Source organism: Oculina patagonica, chromosome 6 (assembly GCF_052425735.1).
Source record: "Oculina patagonica isolate OP01 chromosome 6, crgOcupat, whole genome shotgun sequence".
NCBI lineage: Eukaryota > Metazoa > Cnidaria > Anthozoa > Scleractinia > Oculinidae > Oculina > Oculina patagonica.
This window is the reverse complement of record NC_135763.1, coordinates 37,890,013-37,909,247: the sequence shown is the minus strand read 5'-3', so window position 1 is coordinate 37,909,247 and position 19,235 is coordinate 37,890,013. Positions and strand designations below refer to the sequence as shown.

At 45.7% G+C, this 19,235-nt stretch overlaps 4 protein-coding genes and 1 long non-coding RNA gene across 5 annotated transcripts in view; 2 read left to right on the top strand and 3 right to left on the bottom strand.

Moving 5' to 3' along the window:
• LOC144657662 (uncharacterized) lies at window positions 1-2,748 on the top strand. Its single transcript, XR_013571593.1, has 4 exons — window positions 1-97; window positions 589-670; window positions 858-972; window positions 1,502-2,748. It is a non-coding gene; the product is annotated as an uncharacterized LOC144657662 (long non-coding RNA).
• Window positions 2,749-5,749: 3,001 nt separating this feature from the next.
• LOC144657747 (uncharacterized) overlaps window positions 5,750-19,235 on the top strand; it is a 34,541-nt gene continuing 21,055 nt past the window's right edge. Inside the window, exon 1 of the mRNA XM_078518096.1 lies at window positions 5,750-5,871. Coding sequence (XP_078374222.1) covers window positions 5,796-5,871 — 76 coding nt within the window. The 5' untranslated portion in view covers window positions 5,750-5,795. The remainder of the gene's footprint in view (window positions 5,872-19,235) is intronic.
• Window positions 10,783-11,456, bottom strand: LOC144657749 (uncharacterized). The gene has a single exon (XM_078518098.1). The coding sequence runs from the start codon at window positions 11,454-11,456 to the stop codon at window positions 10,791-10,793; it is 666 nt and encodes a 221-aa protein (XP_078374224.1). The 3' UTR covers window positions 10,783-10,790.
• On the bottom strand, window positions 12,161-12,797 carry LOC144656487 (uncharacterized protein F54H12.2-like). Its single transcript, XM_078516706.1, has one exon. It carries the CDS (start codon window positions 12,758-12,760, stop codon window positions 12,161-12,163), a length of 600 nt encoding a protein of 199 aa, XP_078372832.1. The 5' UTR covers window positions 12,761-12,797.
• LOC144656486 (uncharacterized) lies at window positions 12,812-13,647 on the bottom strand (the record flags this gene model as incomplete). The annotated part of the gene is made up of 1 exon (XM_078516705.1): window positions 12,812-13,647. A coding segment is annotated over exon 1 (753 nt), but the record flags the coding sequence as incomplete, so codon positions are not given.

Here is a 19,235-nt window from a genome sequence, read left to right as displayed (position 1 = left end):
TTTCTTAGTTGAGTTCAAGTCCGATCAGATCAGTAGGTTCCTTGCTAAATAGCAGAGATGTTGCTGTGGTGTGAAGATAGAGGACCTAAGAAAAATGGTATTTATTCAAGTCTGTGTTACTTTTATTTTTATTGTACTTATTTTCAAGGAGAAGGAACTGGAAGCTTATTGGAATTTTTACAGTTGTAGGGAAGTGTTTACATGATGTATGATCGGAACAACAAATTTGCTCACATCCGAGGGTTTCCTTCCTGTATATCTTGGCCTGTGTTGATCAAGGGGTAGTCTATGGCCTGCTACCTGTCCCTCTCAAGTACCAGCCTGTTATAAATAACATAATTTAATTATGTATAATGCTAAAAAGCCAAAAAAATATTTTCTGCAAATTATAAACTACACATAAGTGTGTCTTCAAGAATGTGCTGAACATTACAGTAAAACAACAGATATGGAGCATTCATAAATGGTCAATCAACATAAATTGTCAAATTGAGGTGAAGTGTTTTTGAGAATGTGTTGTTACAGCAAAATAACATGGAACAATTTCATAAATGGTTAATCTTCGTTGTGTTTTCTTTGATCTTCCAGCTTGGGATACTGGATGTTGACTAACATGGCTAAGTATTCCAAGAAAGATGAATGTGCAGGGAAACGAGCAGTGTTCTTCTGGGTGAGTCATAATAAATCAAAGTCAAAGTAAATTTATTAGTTAGTAATGACCTTTGGATGTTTTTGACTAACAATTTATTACAAGTTGTATGAATATGTTGATATAAGAGCTTGCCTATCATCTTGATTGACATGGTTTTGATTTTCTGATGCTATATTTTTACTGATTATTAATCTTGTCTTCATAGTTGGGGTCCAGTCTACAGTCTCCACAGACAAGGATCAATGTTGTGTCAATATAGTTTCCTTGCTAAATAACAGAGATGATGCTGTGGTGTGAAGATAGAGGGCCTAAGAAAAATGGTATTATAATTTGTATGCTTTTAGCTAAGTTGAGATACGGGAAAATGGCCTGCAAAATAAGTAAAATATCAAGATAACCACATAAACAGTAAAAAACATTTCAATGCACAAGCAAGAGCATACGCATCTTTATAAACTCCCATCCTTGGTAGCCTGCATTGCAGACAAACAATTGGAAGCAAATGATCATAATTTTCTGTCAAAAACTCATTTTGTGATTGGCCAAACAAAAACTGTTGATAAACCAATCAAGAAATTGGATTGAAATTTTGCTGTATTCTTCATAGACTTCCCTATATTAAAGTCGAGCTCACAGAGCGTGAAGTGCAAAAGTGAAAAAGTCTATATTTTTCAGTGTTAAGGTGGCCACCTTTTGTTCTCAATTTACCGGTAATGTTTTTCATAGCATAGCTATGTTCCTAGTGACCCCATTCGAGCAGTTGCACTACTGTATCTGTAAGTCAGTTCCAGTTCTTCTAGCAGTTATTTCTTGCTTGCAAATCTTAGTTATGTTTTTGTTTGTTTGCAGGCTCTAGATCTGTTTCACAAGACTCCCAGTCTAACAGAATCCTTAGAAGAATGTGAAGCATTTGTTGACTTCTTTGCCAATTCACCAGCACTAAGTGAAGCGAATATCATCACATCCCAACTGTTACATAACAAAGGCAGTGGAGATCAATGACTGAAAGAACATACTCGTAGTCAGTTGAATATGCTGTGTGACTGCCAAGTCCTGTCGTTACTGACAAACATGACTGAGAAGATAAAGTGATTAAGAACTGGTTTCTCCATACATAGTTAATCTATTGTCCATCAGTCAAGTAGTGAGAATAAAGACAATCATCAGCTAGAGGATACTGTCCTGATGCACTACGGAACTCTCAGAATGAACATTAAAAGAAATGTTTGGGAATTAGTAAGGAGAATTGAATTGAAAAGAAAGCATGACTTAAAACAGTGTCTTAATTTGGAAAGATCTCAGTTGCATTTACTTTCAACACACATTTATGTAATATATGTGACTACAAAACCAGTTTAGTCTGTGATCTCTTCAGTCGGTTGTCAAAATAGATTTGAACCTGAGATGACTTCATGTAGCTATGCATGAAACATAAACTTTGTTACCAGCTTCCAAATGACAACAGCTATGTTAAAAAATAACCAACGGAAACATTATAAATAACTATAATAAAAAAATAAGGTTTTTGAATACTTTAAGAGAAAGATGAGTAATAAAATTACATACCATTTCAATGTCCCAATGCCATACACATTTACATTTGAAAATTTTACAAATGTAAATGTGCAGGGTTGACGTTCATTAAAACCTTGTGTAGTTTAATTGCTCATCTTAATCTTAATGTATTTACTCAAATTCTTTAGTTAGAAATAACAACTAAATTTACTATAAATATAGCTTAAAAATAAATATAGATAAACAGTTTGGAACTTGATATCTAGGTATATTTTTCATATGTGGTTACATGAAGTCATCACAGATTAAACTCTTACATGGCAACCAACTGAAGAGGTCACACACTAAACTAGCTTTGTAGTTTTATATTCCTCGTGAATGTGTGTTGAAATTAAATGTAAGTACGGTCGTTCCTGATTGAGGTATTTATCAATCAGATTTTGACTATGATGTTTATATGGCCAATAAATCCAAGATGCTTTATTCATGAAACTCAGCCGAAGTTATAACAGATGAAAGGTCATGAATCAAAATAATGTGAATCAAATCTTTGTAAAGGTAATAAACAGTACAAATAAAGATGTTGTATGGAAATAAATAAATGTTGTACCTGAAGTTGTCAGGATTGTATTTTTTTTTGTGTGTAAATAGTATTTTTTTAGGACTCATCGTCATTAGTTACCATCTTGGAAGGGTGGAGATTGAATGGAAAAGTAGGGGACTGGGAAGGCCGAGGGGCTTATAATGAACATCACTATCACATGTTCACCCATTCTCGTCCCCATAGCCCTTTCGTTTCTCTTAGCCGGCTGGGCCTTGCACGAGAAAACGAAAAGCTCTGGTGACACAGAATTTCCAGTCCTAGATTCTAGGACTTCCGGTCCTGCAGTCATGACGTTTTAAAAGAATGCATGAGAGAGTCGTTAAATTTTCGACTTCCGTTTTGGAATTCTTTGTTCCAAACAGCCAATAAAAAAAATTCGAATTTATCTAAACTCCCATGTCCACAGAGCCCTTCGTTCTTCGAGGCTCTCCCCTCCCCCCCCCCCCCCGTTATCTGAAGGTCTGGAACCGCCACTGTTTACGCTGTCAATCTTTCATAACTTTCAATAAAAGAAATCAAAGTGCCCTTTGCGCTTACTCGTGTAAAGTAAAGTTTTAAAAACGCGATTCGCGTTACGATTGCAATTCAATATACGTATATTGGTATGTCCTGCTCTACGCGTCATCCAGATACGGCCAGTTATATTAACTGAAGGGTTGTTCAAAAGCTGTGACAGAAAGCATGAACCTAAATATTTCCCTTGGCAGGGAACATGGAAGGTGGCGGCTGACTTGGACAGTGCCCTTGTTTTTCCCATTGTAACAACAAGCCAACGTCCGGATGTTGTAGTGTGGAGTGACGATGCCAAACAAGTGATCTTGCTTGAATTAACAGTGCCGTGGGAAGAGAACTTTGGAGATGCAGAGGACCGGAAATACAGGCGGTACGAGGAACTAATTGATGCTTGTAAAGAGGCTGGCTGGAATCCAGAGTATTACCACCTTGCTGTAGGTTTCCGTGGGTATGTTAGTCGAGAACTGGCAAACTTGATGCGTGGTCGGTTTGGATTCACCACAAGAGAACAGAGAACGTTGGTAGCCGCCCTGCAACAGGCAGCAGAGAAAGCCTCATACTTTATCTGGCTAAAGCGTGATGACAAAGTGTGGCTCGGCTATTTTTTTATTTTCTTTTTAACTCATGTCCCAGCCAGCACCAGCTCTTGGGAAGCCTCCTTAGGGAGGGGCCCCGCCATGGCAGAAGGCAGTCGGAGAGTAGGGGCCGAAACTGTCTGCCATGGTTCCTCCTGACGACTTCCAAGCTGGATCCAGCATCAGTGGAGCTGCTGGCTGGGAAGCACCGCAGTGTTTTACTACTTCTGAACGTTATAAAAACTGAAACTAAAATACACTGCATCTAATCCTTAATCGTTTCAAAGTCGTTTTGCTTTATAAAAAAAAAACTAACAAAGAGAATGTCATTCTCTTTTTTTGGGTGGTTTTGGGGAGCAATGTGTGTACCCATCTTGTTGTTTTCGCCTTCAGGGTAACGAGAAATGGCTATAGGGATTTTCCGCGCGTACGACAAATTTCAACGCTGATAAAAACATGCAACCCCAACGACCATCAATGGCAGGGTGAATAAGTCAAGACAAAATCATTTATCCTTCCCACACTACACAAAACTGCACCATTGAAATCTAACAGCATTTTGTACTCGCAGTAAAGCTTGTCGCGCTTGTGTAATTTCACATTAGTTTTTGCTGGGAATTGATTTGTTAGAACATTTGGACACTGTTCAGTTTACGTGAAGCTTCACTGAAAAGAGAAGGTATGTGAGAAATATACTAGATACTTGTCAGAAACATCCAAGATGCATGCTGATCGAAAAGAAAAAAAAACGAAAAAACTACCTTATTGTTACTTATTTTCGCGGGAACTTAATTTCGCGAAGCTGGAACGTGCATATTTCGCGGGACCTAATTTTCGCGATTTGGCGAAAAAAAAAACGCAATTAACATAAAAATACAATAGAGTTCCGCGAAAACAAGTAACAGTAAGGTAGTTAAAGATTTAGTCAGTTTTTTACCTTTCTCTCGTTCCCGTATTAATTGTACTTCACTTTACTTAGGGCCTGTTTATATGGAGGAGAGTTGTCCCTGATAGGAGGGTTACCCTCCATACCGAGCCACCCCGGGCGAGAGAACTTTTTATACGTTTCTTTATAAATAGCTGCGAACTGTTTATATGAGAAATTGCAAAGTTGGCTCGGGGGGCAGGGTGACCCTGGGTGGAGGGTAACTCGCTTTGAAGGTAGGGTGACCCTGGGGAGCGAGCCAACTTTTTTCAATATAAACAGTTTGGTTATTTTCGCCTCGCCTACCAGGGACAAGTCGGGACAAGTTGACACATACAGAGCATGCGCAAACGCTGCAGTCGACCAAAACAAAATTGCAGATACATTGAAATTAAAGTCGGCGGTAAATTTGTCCAAAAAATGGTCGTGGTCGATGTTTCAACGTTCCTCATTTTAAAAAGGCAGACATAATAGATGTTTCAAAACAACTCTCGCCAGTCTTTTAAACCTAGAGGGCCAAGTTTTGGCTCGGTCAACAGGGACAAGTTTTTCATATAAACGCTCGGCAAAAGATAGCTTGGGGGAGAGGGTAGCCCTACTACCAGGGACAACTCTGCTCCATATATCTCCTCCATATAGGTAGGAATAATAAAAGAGATTAGAGCAGGCTCAATTTTTTGTGCATCGCTTGCAGGCTCGCTTTGCTCTCCGACTCGCTGTGGCAGTTTTGTCGCTCGCGCGTGTGACCTTAATGTGATCCTGCTTGTAGGCTACCGCTTAATTTGATTTAGCACACTCCCGAGATAAGAAATGTATGTTTTCCATTTTTACAGCAAAACCTTTTTAATTTTGGTGAAAATGTTGGCGATGTCGCTATAAACAAACAGAACGAAACTGAAATTTGAGCTCGAAAAGAAAGCCGGGAATATTATGACGTATATAATTCAATTTTAATTAACGTTCGTTCGTCGAAGCAATGGCAGTAGTCACCTAAAGAAAACGCGTCCTAGAATGGGACTTGTCAAAAGACAGATTCTCATCTTCCTGGTGATCGTTTTTTTCATTGGTACTCTTCATGCCAAATACAGTAAGTTTTGTAAACATGTGTGTTTTTTTTAAAGAAATTTTGATTCTAGAAATTAAAAGTGATGTGACACTGGGCAACTTGAAACAACGATTTTTCGCGCAACACCGCGTCAACTTTTCGTGGTATGTTAAACGAATCAACTTGTCGCGCAACATCGTGCAAAATGTACTTGGCAACATGCATGTTACACGTGACGATTTCAGCGCAGCGCCAACTCGCAACATTTCGCGCGCGCGTCCAGGCCATGTTGAACAGAATTCTGGGAAGGTGTTGCGCGAAAAATCGCGCAAGCTTTCTAAAGAGAACTACAGGCCAATTACCATCCTTCCATGTGAGTAGTAAGGACCGCTCTCCTGGCGGTCGACCAATCACAGAGCAGCATTTCTGCGCATGCGTAAAAGGGAAAACCACGTGACTTAGGAGGGTGATGACGTCATAGGAGTCGGTCCCAGTCCCCAAACGGTGGGAATGAACTCGGTCCCAGTCCCCGCGCGGAAAAAAACGACAAGGCAAGAAAATAGGTGTAAAAGGGCAAACCACGTGACTCAGGGGTGTGTTGACGTCATAGGAGTCGGTCCCAGGACGCTTGAGACTCGGTCCCAGTCCCCGGAGGGTGGGAATGAACTCGGTCCCAGTCCCCGCGCGGAAAAAAACGACAAGACCAGAAAATACCAATCACAGAGCAGCAGTGGTGCGCTTGCCTTTAGAGAGAAAATCACGTGACAGAAGGGTGATGACGTCATGAGAGTAGGTCCCAGGACGCTGGAGACTCGGTCCCAGACCCCAACGGTCATAAACTCGGTCCCAGGCCGTCCTCAGCCACAGTGTCGTCCCAGACCTTTTTCAAGACATGTCGCCTCCTACGTCATCGGTCCCAGACCCACCCGACCACGCCCTAACTCGCTCCCAGTCCACCTCGGTCACACTCTCGTTCGTCCCCAGACCCCTGCAAGACAACACACGCAGTTTCTAGTTTCACATTTTAATAACTGGATTAAAAAAAACCTGTTGTTTACAAACGAGACGTGTGCGAAGCCCTAGTGGCCGCGCACCCTGGGAATGAACGTGTACAAACTTAGCAAGACCACCATCCTATAGATATGGTTCACAAAGTGCCATACTGTCCTTGTGGTATTTGGAACTCAATACTTTGCACTAAACGCATGTGCAGATGAGTCTACGCGATACACTCACGATTGATAATTAGTTACCTCTCTTGTGAAGACCACAAAGGTTGTCTCAGAAAGCGCCATGCCTTCCTTATGGTATGGTTCTTCCTGGCACTAAACGCATGCGCAGATGAGTCTGCATTGCTTTTTCTAGGTCAGCGATTCTGAGAAAACGCACGCTTGTGAAGTATTAAAAAAAAAAGAAACACGTCAGAGAGGGGGGATGAGGGGGTATCCCCCTTTCTCGGGTGTACTGGGAACGAGTAAGAGAGTTTTGTTTGTTTACTCGAGTCGGTGATCGAATGCACATACGACAACATGTAAACGTTTAACCACGTCTTTATTGTGTTCAACAACATTAAAGTTTCAACTTTTTCTTGGCTTGCATGATTCGTTTGACAATGCGTTCCGTCATGGTTTTACTTCCAGGTAATTTGTTGATGGCTTTAATCATTTTCTCGTCGGCTTTCCACTTGTCCCTTAGATTCTTGGCGTGACTGTAATCGATGTCGTGCTGTTTGGCGATCTTGTCTAATCGATTGATGCCCGGGTCCCCGCGTTTCAATCGCTTGGCCAATTTGGTTCCGGGACCCATGTACTGATAACCGGGCCAGTGAAATTCGATTCCAGTCTTGCCGAGCCACTTCTGAATGTCGATCCCACGTCCGCGTTGTCGTCGCCGTGTCGTCTTTTTTTCAGTCCTCTTCTTCTTGGTCTTCGTCATACTCCAATTTTCGTCTCAACTTTTTGCCTTTGGCCCAATCTTCCCAACCGGGTAATGGTTTCAGTTTCTCGGCTTCCGTTTTTCGCACAGCTGGCTTTTTCCTCGTCTTTAGTTTCTCTTCTAAACTCTTGAATCTCTCTGCCAATGTCGGTTTGCCCGCAGGTGCCGTTTTTGCTTTCTTTGTCGCCTTCGGGGTGACTGTGGGAGGTGATTTCTTGGCACTCCCTTTTATGAGTTGTTTCAACATGGTCTCCACGGGTCCCGTCACCAAACCTACATTCTCCAACTCCTCCTCCTCCTCCTCCTCCGCTTCTTCGCCCGGCCGTCTGGCTGTTACTCCTCCCATGGGAAATTGACGTATCCGTTTGGTCAAACGAGCCCGTTCGCGAGCGAGAGGTTTCACTCGTGCCACGGCGATACCGTCGGGAACGGATTTATCTTTTAACAGCAAGTGACTTTCGGCTGCTATGCGAGCCGCTTTGTTCAACAATGCATTGTCCGTGATTTCGCCTTTGTAATATTGCACCAAACGATTCAAGTCTTTAGCGGGAACCATCACGACTTCCTCGGTCATCTTTGAAGTATTCTTCCAACAAGCTTTCGTAACACCCTTGCCAGTAACGAACTTCCTCTTCTAACTTGTCTAGGCGCCTTTTCAAGTCGCTTCTCGATGTACACTTGTCGCTACACTCCTGGCACAGTACTAGGGTCTTTCCTTCCGGAGTCTCTTGCCTCTCTCGAATGCAATCTTCGCACTCTGCGTCGTATTTTAAAGCCAAATAGTCATGATTGACGCGGGCGTAGGCTTTGTGCCAATGGTCTGCTCTCTTTTCCCACTCTGCTTCTCTGTCCGCCGATTCGCGTAACATCTTCATCATTGTCTGGAGGGTGTTTTGCAGAGACATGCTTGGTAGATCTGTTGCAGTCCTTTCCAAAACCCACTACCCTTCTGTGACAGGAGACCTTCTCGCCTTCTCTTCAACGAGTTTCTGCGCTTACCCAGTTTGCGCAAGACCTTCTTATATCGTCGCAGCTTGGCGGTGATCGGTGGACTGAGCGGAATGCGGTTCTTGAGCAAATTCAATACCATCTCACTCACGGCGTTGATCTGATCGGCGTTGGCGTGCTGTAACATCTCTTCTCGCTTGAACCGATTGGCTTCTCTCAGAATGCTCTCCAAGAACGGACGCTGTCGACGTAATCGATTCATACTTCCCACGGGGCTGGACGTCGGTTGTAACTACCGGTGACGCCCTTTGCCCCCATCCTCTTATAGTGTTTGTCCTTTCCCAATTTATAACCTAACTTGCCGGCAAACTTGAGTATGTCCAATAAACCCTCTCCTCTCCACACGGGTCCTCTTTTAGGTTGTTTTCGTCTTCTCCTTACTATCTTTCTTCCTCGCACCATCTTGTCACAGAATGCAGTCTGTTGTAACTACCGGTGACGCCCAATGCCCCCATCCTCTTATAGTGTTTTTATCTCTTTTTCTTTCGAGTGGCTGCATCCAAGGCTTTCTTTGCACCCCAACCTGCAGCACCCGATGCAGCACCCAAAGCGATTGCTTTTCCACCCGCGATCAAAGCTGGTATCAAGGCTGCTAAGGGTAAAATACCACCCTTCTGTCCTATTCTTCTCCTGCCAGCACGTCTCCGCCTTTGCGTCACACGTTTCTTTCTCCTCATGGTCCTATCGTCGTCGCGGTCTACGTCTATAATGATTTACATTATCCATTATCCCTTTAAATCCTTGACTGGCCAATTTACCACCCAACGTGAAGAATGTGGGTGAAGGACCCGAGAGAAACATGCTGGCCCCCTCGGCTATCTTGTCCACCAAACGATGTTTACGTCTCGCGAGAGCCCCACCTCGCTGCCTCTTTCTTCTGGCCTTACGTTTCGTTCTTCCCATCCTACCATAACTGTCACTTCAGACGGGGGTACCTTCGGATTTATCGTGTTGTCGTTCGTACGCTTGCACGTACTTGTCGGCCACGGGCGGCGTGAAATCGGTGATCGTGTCATCTAGAGTTTGCATCTTGATCAAGAATCCTTCTAGTTCGTCCATCGGAAGACCGCGCGCGTACGTTCTCAATTCGATCAACGTCTTGTCGTAGCTGGTGTAGGCAAAACGACATACGTCCACTTTGAACGAATATTTCTTGAAATCGTTCCAGCCCTTGACGACAGTCCCAGCTGAAGTTAGGCATGCCACAATAACACTATTTTCTGTAAGGGAACCCGCAATGACACCCGCTGCCACGATGAACAAAGCCAAAGCATTCAATGAAGCATGACACCACTTAAAATGGTAAAACATTTGACGATGACACCACCACTTTTTGTGGTAAAAGGTATACAATCCGTCCAATCTGTGTAACAGGTCTGGATCCAAGTTCGTCTTCGAACCGTTTAGTAGGGACATCTTTAATGGCTCACTCTCGTCGAGGTACGACGAACGGTCGGTCGTCCCCCGTCTTTATAGGTCGTAGTGATGGTGTTTGTCGTGGTGATGCCTGCGATGCGACGTCCAGCCGCCACTTGACGTTGATCGTTGAACAGCATTTGCAATTGACGTTGCATGTCGTCTTGATTCAATTGGTGTGGACCACCCGTTAGCGTTCCTTGACCAGCAGGTACGTTGGACCTCGAGGAAGAAGGTCTCAAAGTTCCCGTACCCACTGCAGGAGACGGTAATTGATCCAAGTACCGTCTAAGGACTATGGGGTCGATTCGATCCAATGTCTGTTCCAATCCCCCTCGGTTGACGTCGACGATTGGAATGGCACTAGGACTGGTTCCTACTCCTGCTGGCGAATGTCTTGACATGTCTTTCTAGCTCTCTCTTCTAATGTCTGGATCAATTCGCTGAAGTAAGTCTCGTTATATTCTCTCACGAATTTCCACATCTGGCGCTTTTCGGCCAAATGTAGCACGGTTTGCATGGCGTCGTAATCCATGTCCTCTTCTCTCATACGCTCGAAATGACGACTGCACAGGTCCAAGAACGCGTGCCACACGTGATCGTTACGTACGAACATCTCGAACGAATCTGTAACATCTCATGCATCCCTCGTCTTTTAAGAGGTGGCTAAAAATCCGTCTGTCGTCGCCACTGGCAGGGTGTAGATCCAATACCATGTAACCAAAGGGTCTTTCCGTCGTCTTGGTGTAGACGTCCATCACATCTTGCCATCGGGAGGGAAACGCTTGTAACAGTAAATTCCTCATGCCCAATTGATCGCGAGGGTTCTTGAAAGCCACGATGTAATGCGCATTTCGAGAAATGCTCTTGGCGTATTTTCCCGGCGGAAACATGTCTTGACACAAGTACAGGACGGTGATGTTCCTGTGGTGGGAAAGTTTGGTGAACAGATCCAATACTCTCTTGTCGTTTCCTCCTTCTTCCATCAGATCGTCCAATACCATCACCCCTCCACGGGGAGACCATTTGGTCAAATCTACTTCTTCGGGAATCCCTTCGTGAAATTTCACGCCTCGCTTTTTCATGTGCGCGAAACCGTCTTGCCAAGCCCCAAAACAGTAATGAATGGTCTCAGGGGGTGTACTAAACAACTCTTTTGAGTGGTTCAAAAGTACCGACTCGGTAAAACAAGTCTTTCCGCAGCTAGAGGGGCCCACGATCAAAATGCTAGAGGGCATCCGAAAGCTAAAGGCTTCACCGCGCTCCATGGCGAAATGACATTCGTCAAAAAACGAGCAATGATATAAGCATGTTGCAGAAAAAAAGTCTGCAACGAATCCCGATCTCCCGAGCGACAGACGACACACACCTTATTTATTTCCACGTTTTTATTTGTCATCTCACAACAACAAGTGTCTTACACCGCAGAGAGACGGTTCACAATCCTGATGGTATTCCATCTGACAAATTTTGTGCCACGACGTTTCCTTCGAGATCAATTGCTTCAACATTTGCCCAACTTTATGATCATTGTACACGTAATCGTGTTTCTTGAATCTCGCTTCGAATTGACTCATGCTACGTCCTTCGGCCCTATCGATGAGATACATCAACGCGTAATCGCCGCAGCTCTGACTGTACAACGATTGTAGACTCTGTCCGTTGCGCTCCACGTACTTCCAATGAGCGTCCAACCAATCTTGCAACGGTTGCGCCGTCTGGTACACTTCTAGGGGTAAGGCGTAACTGTCCAATACTTCGCACACGTTTCCATTCGTCCACAGCGCGATCCAATGCCGACCGCGCATGTAGTGAGGATCGGTGTTGACGATGTACCCGCGGGCTTCCGTCTTGAATGGTTTGCGAGGTAATCGATCGCAGGCCACTGTCCCGTAAAAATAAGGTTTCAACCAAGGGTGATGTCTGGCCAACTGATCCAATTGCACGTTATTCAAAGTCACTTTCTCCATCACTAACGCTGGTACACGTCGTACAACACGGCTTTGTTCTTGTCAATCTCCAAGAGATTCTCAAACTCTCCGTACACGATGATGGTCAAGTTCACAGCTGGGTTGGCTCCAAAGTTCAGCTCTATTAGTAGATTTCCGGCTTGCTTGGGGTTCATCCTGTAACTGTCCACGCATCCATTGGCCACGTTGTCGAACACGAATAACGTGCAATTCTTTCCTTGTCCCCAATCGTCACCTCTCACCATGTTTCCTTGCTGCTTGCACAGGCATCCGGTGGCTTGCAAGAAACGGTGGTACCCTCTGAGATCTTTGGTGCCATCGTTGTGGACCAACTCTAGCGTCTCGTAAGGATACTCTTCTCCTCCCACGAGTTGTTTTATGCTGCTCATTCCAAACTTCTGAAAACAGAAGGGATCGTTGACCACGTTCCCGGTGAAGGCTGTGGACAGTACCATACCCACGATCACGCGGTTGGGAATTCTTCCTTGGAACAAGTTGGTGCATTCGTACCGTCGTTGATCTCCCTGCATGTTGAAGGTCCGAATCTCGCTTCTCACGGTCGGGTAACTCACCACTTGACTCTTGGTGGTCATCTCATCCATCAGTCTCCTGTACGTCGTGGGATTGAGACGCACTTGACACAGGTACAATCGAACTTTGACTTCCTCGGCCGTCAACTTTCCTGCAAGACCCACTCCGTTCAAGAACACGTCGGGAGAATTGAAGTACATCTGTATTCCTATTTGCACTCTGGGTACCAACAACTTGCTCAGATGAAACACTTCGATGAGGGGCTTGAAACGCAACACGTGTCGCTTGCCTTCCGTGTAATTGGCTTGTTCTGCTTTAGAGTTCTTGAGAGCCTCCTTGTGATTGGCGGTCAGGGCTACATAGTCTGCGTGTCCAGCTCCAGCGTTGGCTGCAGTGTTCGTGTTATTGTCCGTCCACGTGGCTGGGAAATCGATATGATTGTACCATCCTTGAGGTTTCAAAATGGTTTCTCCATCACGTCTGTCGTAATTCAGCAACGTTTCCAAGAAGGCTCTGTAATGGTACGTGTCCGTCTGGGGACTGATGAGAGTACCGTTGAGACGCACGCTGATTTGCTTGAACAGAGAATGGGCTAGATTGTTGACGGGCCACAGCTTGTCGGCAGCTGCCACGTTCTCATCGTTGTCTTTCTTCAGTTGCAATTCTACCTCGAAAAAGCTACGGCTGAGATCGATGTAATCTTCTTGGGGGTCGATCTGAAACTCCACCGGATTGATGCCTGTGGTGTAGGTCTGAACGGGGACCATCCGATACGACGAGACGCTGACGTCTGTCGGTGGTACGGCGAATAGATCCAATCGAGGATTGGCCTCGCGTCTCGACTGCGGGTAGGCACTCGAGATGGTTTCGGTCATCGTCTTCTCTTCCTTCTTCCACTGCGCTTCCGTAAGGTCTGTATCCAGTCGTAGCCAGGAGGCTTTCTGACCTCGGGACCTATCCACCCGCCCTTTTGTACTTTTCGTCGTCGGCTCTTTTGTCCCAACAAGGCCTGGTTCAAAAGTGCCAGTGAGAATCCTTCTCCCCGCTGTCTGACGGGGGCGCGTTTGGATCGGACCAATCTAGACGATCGCGAGTAAACGGGATTCATTTTTCGGCAAAGATGTCGTTCAGTTTTCTCTTGACTTTTCGTTCTATGACGTTTTTCAGTTTGCGTTTCACGACTCGTTTAGGACCACTCTTGGCTCCTTGACCCGCTTTACGAATGCGGTCCGCGACGCCGCGCCCACTCTTAAATCCTCTCACGGCTCCACCCAGAGACTCTCTCACGATGTCGGCCAAAAATCCGTTCCCCTCTTGAGGTGGAGGATCCGGTGTGAAACGCGTCAGGGCACCGCCTCTCATGTTCGCTTGATATGTAAGGTCACGATCGTGTTGCCTTCGCCAAAATCCACCAGTTTACCTGTAGTCTCGCTCACTTGCGTTTCAATAATGTCCACGATCTGGTTGCGGAGTGGAATATATTGTATGTGGAGAGGTTCAAAGTACTTGATCCCTTTTCCTTCACGTTGAAAGTGAATTTCCCGCAACAGATCCGTGACTTGATTTCCCACAACGGAACTACCACCCACATCTGAGTAAACGAAAAGCGTACGCGATGCATCTCCAATCACTTTTTGGAAGGCTCTGTTGAGTTTCACAAAGCGCCAGTTGCAATAGCAACTCAAGAAAAGCTGTCCATTCTCAACAACCCAGAAATTTTTCTTGCCCTCTCCAAAATCATCCACGTCTATAGGATCGGGTATCGTAGCGTGGTGGCATTCCGGCTTCAGGTTCGGCCCGAGAAACACGTTTTCTTTCTCGTCCTTTTTTACCCATCCCATGTCAAAGGCCAAATCCTCGTTGAAAGACATGTAATATGGGACGCCTTCAGTTTTCACTTCCGAGACGTCCAAGTTCGAGTTGTCGAGGACTAGTTCTTCACCTTCCCACTTGAACGTATATTCCCACTGCTTTCCATTATCGGGCGACTTGGTCAAGTCTCCCACGATACGCTTGTATTCTTTGACTTGATCGAACTTGAAGACCAGGGCTTTCATGAAACTGAGGCCATCCACGATGTTGTCGTCATATAGAATGTCCTGGAACGTCAGATCGGTGGTCACCGACTTGCTTTGCACGCGACCCTCGTTGTCTTTGCGCTTGAGCATCCACTGAGCACTCAAGAGAGGAAACTTGAACGACTTAAAGCGAGTTAAGTCGATGCTGGCATCTGGCACGGAAATGCTACTCAATCCCACTTTCCAACCGGTTCCTTCTAATCGTAGCGGGTGAGGTAATCGCACCTTGAAAGAGTTTGCTCTATTCTCTGGAAACTCGGTTCCGCTGCTGTGACTGGGTAACGTGACGTAAAATCCTTCCTCGTGGCTCATGATTTTTTTAGAGCCGTCTTCTCGATCCAGCTGTCGTACTTGTCTGGCCAGCCTTTCCAGTGCACCAAGACTTTATTTCCTTTTCGTTTGACGATCTTGTTTACCCTGAAGACATCGTCGTCGGACACTGCGACTTTTTGTAGATCTTCCTTGTAAAACGTACCGCGAAGGGGGGTGTCGTCCAACTCTTGGATCTTGTAAGTCGTGACGGGTGGTCCCCGACGCACCTCTCGTATCACAAACACTTCTTCGGTCCAGCCGGGTAAATACCCTTTCTCGAACGTGCGAAATTTCTTGTTCAATCTCACGCGTTCTCCTACTTTTAGCGGGGTTTTTCGTTCTCTTTTACCCGACGACAATCTCTTCGCGTACAGGCGTTCCCACACTTTTCCTTCGTTGCTCGCATTCACTGTCTCGGGGCTGGTGCCGATGCTACGATGGTGGGATCCGTTGTAACCTCTCACCAAGGCCTGGAGTACAGGTAGGTAACTGAGCGTGTTCTTGGCGGTAAAGTATCTGTACATGCGTTCCTTGAGAGTGCGGTTGAAGCGTTCCACGATGCTGGCTTTGGTTTCTCCGGCCGTGGAAAAGTGGTGGATGCCTTCTCGTTTCATCAACGCGGCAAACGTCTTGTTGTAAAATTCTTTCCCGTCGTCGGTCTGTAGGTTCTGAGGTTTGCGTCCATCGGCTCGTTTCAAAATCTTGGCAAAGGCGTCCGACACCGTTTTTCCCGTCTTGTCTTTTAGGGGTTCCACCCAGGCATATTTAGACAAGACGTCGATCACGTTGAGTAGATATCTGTGACCCTTGTTGTATTTGGACAACGGTTGCGTTTCCACTAAATCGGCTACCCACTGCTGGTCGACGTTAAACACCAGGACCGGTAACGTGGCGAAACGACGTCTGCGCGGTTTGTGAAGGGTATAACCCAAATCGCGCTCCAATACTTTTTTGGCTGTGTCGACGGATATCTTGTGCGATTTGGCGAATCTTGCTATCCCACCCAAGCTACCCGGTTGACTGGGATCGTGGTAGTCCGAAAGTATTTTTTCATCCTTTTTCAGCTTCTTTGGCATGTCGACGACGCTCTGATCACCCTCATATAAGTGCCGTGTAATTTATGAGCTGCTGCTTCGATCGTGGTCGGATGAAGTTTGTAAATAGAAGCAAACAGCTCGGCTGGATCCTTGAAATGTCTCAACCATAATATAAACGGTATCAATCTGAAATAGTTTATTTCTATGTGAGTGGCTTCGAACACTCTCAAGGGGGAGTCACTTGTATCTTCCGGTATATCTATACCCCTCCCAAATTCAGCATACGCTTTCTCGCACAATCTTTTCAACCACTCCCACTTTCCATACAGATCCATGACAAATGAACTTTTATTTATACAACGTCAATTTAAATAGCCTGCATCAATAAATATGTTATCAAAAGATTTTGTACATGTTTCACAACTTCTAGGTCTCCACAGTTTGGCTTTTTGGTAGTCGTCGCCCAGGTAAGCTTCGTCTTTATCCATGGCGCAACGGTTGCAGAGATCTCTGTCTAACAGTCTATCCGCTATTTCTTGCCAGCGATTGCTTTCTAGGCGTTGCAATTTTACTTGAGTTGCCAGTTGGTTGCACAGTTCTTCGTACGTGTTTGCGTCGACCGTGATGGGTTGTTTCAAGAAAGCAGACAATGTCTGGCTTAGGGCTACACTCGCTCTCAACGGGGCGATGAGATCGTCTAAACCACTCCGTTCGTCAAAGTCGCCGACGTTCGCGTTCAACCAGAACGAGACGCCGTTGCCAATGGGCGGCGGGTTGCGAGACGTCGCGAAGAAAAAGGCTCGCTGTAATGGCACGTAGACAAATTCATTCCAATGTCTATCCCAGAGATAACCGTGCCCAATGTCTTTGAGAGTCGTTAGGACGGCTCCCTTCCAGTGAGGGTTCTCTTTGAGCCATTCACTTTCGGTGACGCGGTTTTTGGCACACCCGCGCTCTTTCACCATGTCCTCGAAGACATAGACTCTCCTTGGAATGTTTTCGGGTATGGTGGTGGGATAGTCTAACGACAACGTACTCATTCCCGTGTCGGTCTGGATCTTTTTTTCTAGCTTTGTACAATTGGTGTAGAAGAGGCGTTGTTCCAGGTCCATCCAGTTTTCTCTCGTACCCATGTTACTGCTCTTGGCTTGCTTCGGCCAAACCTTTGTGTAATGCCCTCTCGAGATCGCACATCCAATGCTCTTGACACTGCATTAACGTGTAGCCTGCTTCCATGCCACGTTTCGCGCGCGCCAATAGGTAATTTTCGTCCGACTGAAAATCGTCCCTTTTTAGATCCCTATAGTAAGGCAATGGTTCCCAGTCCTTGGGATCTCCTTGTACAAAGACACCGTTGACTTGTTGGGTTTGAGTTTGAGTTTGGCTGGAATCGCTGTCTGTGCTTTCCATCGCTGCAACTGAGTCGACAAATGGACGCGCAGCTCTTTTTATACGTTGGATGACGTCACCTGGGTCATTGCCGGTTGGTCGGAAGAGGTCACGTGTTACCTCTCTGGTTGGTTCGTGCGTATTGACGTCATTCCGAGGGTAGAGTATAAAAGCCTAGCGCCGGCCTCTACTAGACCTCAGTCGACGCACCATGGACTTGGTAGAACCCCGAAAAAAGCGACAGAGGAGAGGGACTGGAAACCCCAAGAAACCCAAAGTCCCCCGTAAAAAGAGACATCCTACAAAGAAGAAGATGGAGTTGAAAGAGGAAGTGTTGGAGGAGGGTGAAATTTTCGACCCCGACCAGTTCCTACAACAGACCTTTGACGACACGGAGCGCGACCCGGTTTGCCCCGTCCACAAAGAACCGCTGACCAAGAGAATGACGGACGGGGGATGGGAGTTCTACTTTTGCCCCCACACGAGCGAAGGCACCATCTGTTTCATTTGCACCGGTAGCGCCCACATTGACCAGTACGTGGTGGCGGTCAATCAACAATTACCGGCTTACTATTATTGGAACATGGATAAGATGAAATGTTACTGCAACGAGAGTCTCATTCTGAGCATGTCGAAATCAGAGAGCAACCCGGACAGGATCTACCTCAAGTGCAGAAAGGGTAAATGCCGGTTCTTCCAATGGGCCGACAGTGTTCCGTTTGGCAAGATCAAAGCCTGGCTGGAAGGAAAGGAATATGTGGGAAACGAGGATCCCCTCTACTCGAGAAGGTCTGGACTGGACTCAAGGAACGAATTTGGATACCCCAGTAGAGGACAAGACGTGGTGGATAGACCGCAACGAATTCTGGATGGGAGACCCGCCTTCAAAGTACAACACTACCCACCCCCGGTCAAGGATTGGATTGGTGATCTTCCCTTGGACGAGTCATTGGTCAAACAGTGTCAAGAGCAAAAGTTTTGGGTGGATGGAGAAGGGAAAATTATTCTTCCCCCGGAATTGGCTGGCGTGAAGTACGACTCGGATGAAGAGAAAATGCTGAGAAATCAACTGTATCTGAAGCGCATTTCCCAGAAACAATATCGTAATTTGGATCATTGAGATTTACAGTTTAAACATTTTCATATATTTTCTACGTCAAGCATCAGAGTGCAGTTGGCTCTGGCATGACTCCGGAAAATGTGTGCATGATCTTGGACTTGGAAGGTTACTTTGTGGAGAAGACGTTTCGAGTACGCGAGTTGGGTTATTACACTTGGCAAGAAAAGTTCGGACGCCATGCTTTCTACATGAGAATGCCGTGGTGCAACTTATCTTCCAGAGACAGAAAAACCGTGTCTTACGTCAAATACAACGTGCACGGACTGACGTATCAACCCAGAAAGGAAGAAAAGGCCTACGAGTATGACAGGGTGGAGGAGGTGATGTGGGATTTGTACGAGGAGACCAAAACCCCCGAGAGAACCGTGGTGGCTTACAAGGGAGGACACGTCGAAAGAGACTTGTTGAACAAACTGAACATTCCTAGCGTGAATTTAGAACTGTACGGATGTCCGAAATACGACGTGTTGAAAGAGACAATTGTAGAACCTTTACCTAGTTGCGGTTTTCATCTATACGAAGGACATTGTCCAATGACCGAATGTCATGCTTTCTGGTTATGGTATCACACTTTTGTTGTTAAATAAATTTAAAAATTGCTCCATGCCGA